This window comes from Penaeus monodon, chromosome 29 (genome assembly GCF_015228065.2).
Source record: "Penaeus monodon isolate SGIC_2016 chromosome 29, NSTDA_Pmon_1, whole genome shotgun sequence".
Taxonomy (NCBI): Eukaryota; Metazoa; Arthropoda; class Malacostraca; order Decapoda; family Penaeidae; genus Penaeus; species Penaeus monodon.
In genome coordinates, this window is record NC_051414.1 from 28,518,917 (window position 1) to 28,520,109 (window position 1,193).

At 39.5% G+C, this 1,193-nt stretch overlaps 1 protein-coding gene across 1 annotated transcript in view; it reads left to right on the plus strand.

Moving 5' to 3' along the window:
- The window catches only part of LOC119591821 (ryanodine receptor-like), a 15,858-nt gene that overhangs the window by 14,367 nt on the left and 298 nt on the right, over positions 1-1,193 (plus strand). Inside the window, exon 15 of the mRNA XM_037940565.1 lies at positions 227-395. Coding sequence (XP_037796493.1) covers positions 227-395 — 169 coding nt within the window. The remainder of the gene's footprint in view (positions 1-226; positions 396-1,193) is intronic.

Sequence of the window (1,193 nt, forward strand, 5' to 3'; positions counted from 1 at the left end):
TGTTTGTAATGCAGAAATAAACCAATACTTATCACAATCAAATAATTGGCAATTAATTTCTTATATATAAAGTGCCTAAAAATTCTGGATTCAAATATTTTTCTTTCCCTTAACTTCCATATCTGAAGAGGAATGGGAGTAATGGTGATCCATCACAACAATGCCAGTAGTACGATTACCAAAACGTTTGAGACCCGTCGATCTAACACGATACTGCCTCCCACAGGGTGCAGTTGGACCAGGACATCGTGGACCTGATCAACAAGTTCAGCGAGCACTACCACGACGCCTGGGCCTCGCGCAAGCTGGAGAGCGGCTGGACCTATGGTGAAGCCTACTCCATTGAGGACAAGATGCATCCCAGACTCAAGCCTTATTCTATGCTGTCGGATTACGTAAGTTCAGAGAGCGGTTAATGAGGTTGGGTTTTGGGGCCGTGTTGGGCTTTAGAGCCTTGATGACCTATCGTAAGAATTTGTTTCGTGGTTCCGGGCTACAGGAGTTCTAGGATTAATCGGTAAGGTTGTGTTTTAGGACCTTCATGTTTTTTTTTTTGTGATTTTTTAACGTTTTCCAATTACTTAAGCTTTTGAAGTGGGCTTTAGTTCTTGATTTTTTTTATATATGGTGGAAGCTTGTTTCTTATTGTTGGATTGCGATAAGATAGAGACTTAGAGCATTATTAACATTTTGCAGAAGCTGGCAAATTAGATAAGCCTCTGCAGAGGTCGCTAATACTGAGATTTTTTGTTATTTCATGGAAGTGTTTCCTAATGTCTCATTGCAAAAGTTTCAGGATTAAATGGCAAGACTTAAACTTGTTATATATTATAAGAGTTTGTTTCCTTGTGTCGGATTATGGAAGCTCTTGGGGTGATTATATTTGCTACAGTTTGGGTTTCAGGGCTTTGTTTACATTTTGTGTAAGTCTGTTTCTTCTTGTTCCATTACGCGAGTTGCCAATGCGAATGTGGCCTCTCATAGATCAAGAGCCTCATTTTTGTTTGGGAAAAGTTTGCTTCCCTGTGCATATAAATAATCTCTCTCCTTTTCGTTTCTTAGAAGGCTTACATGCTTGTTGATGAGGTTCACTTGGGATTCGATGTGGATTCTTACTTGTAGACACTCATCTTCTTGTGCCTCAAAAGAACCTAAACAAACAAACAAAAAAGCGTCTACAAACTACAATGAGA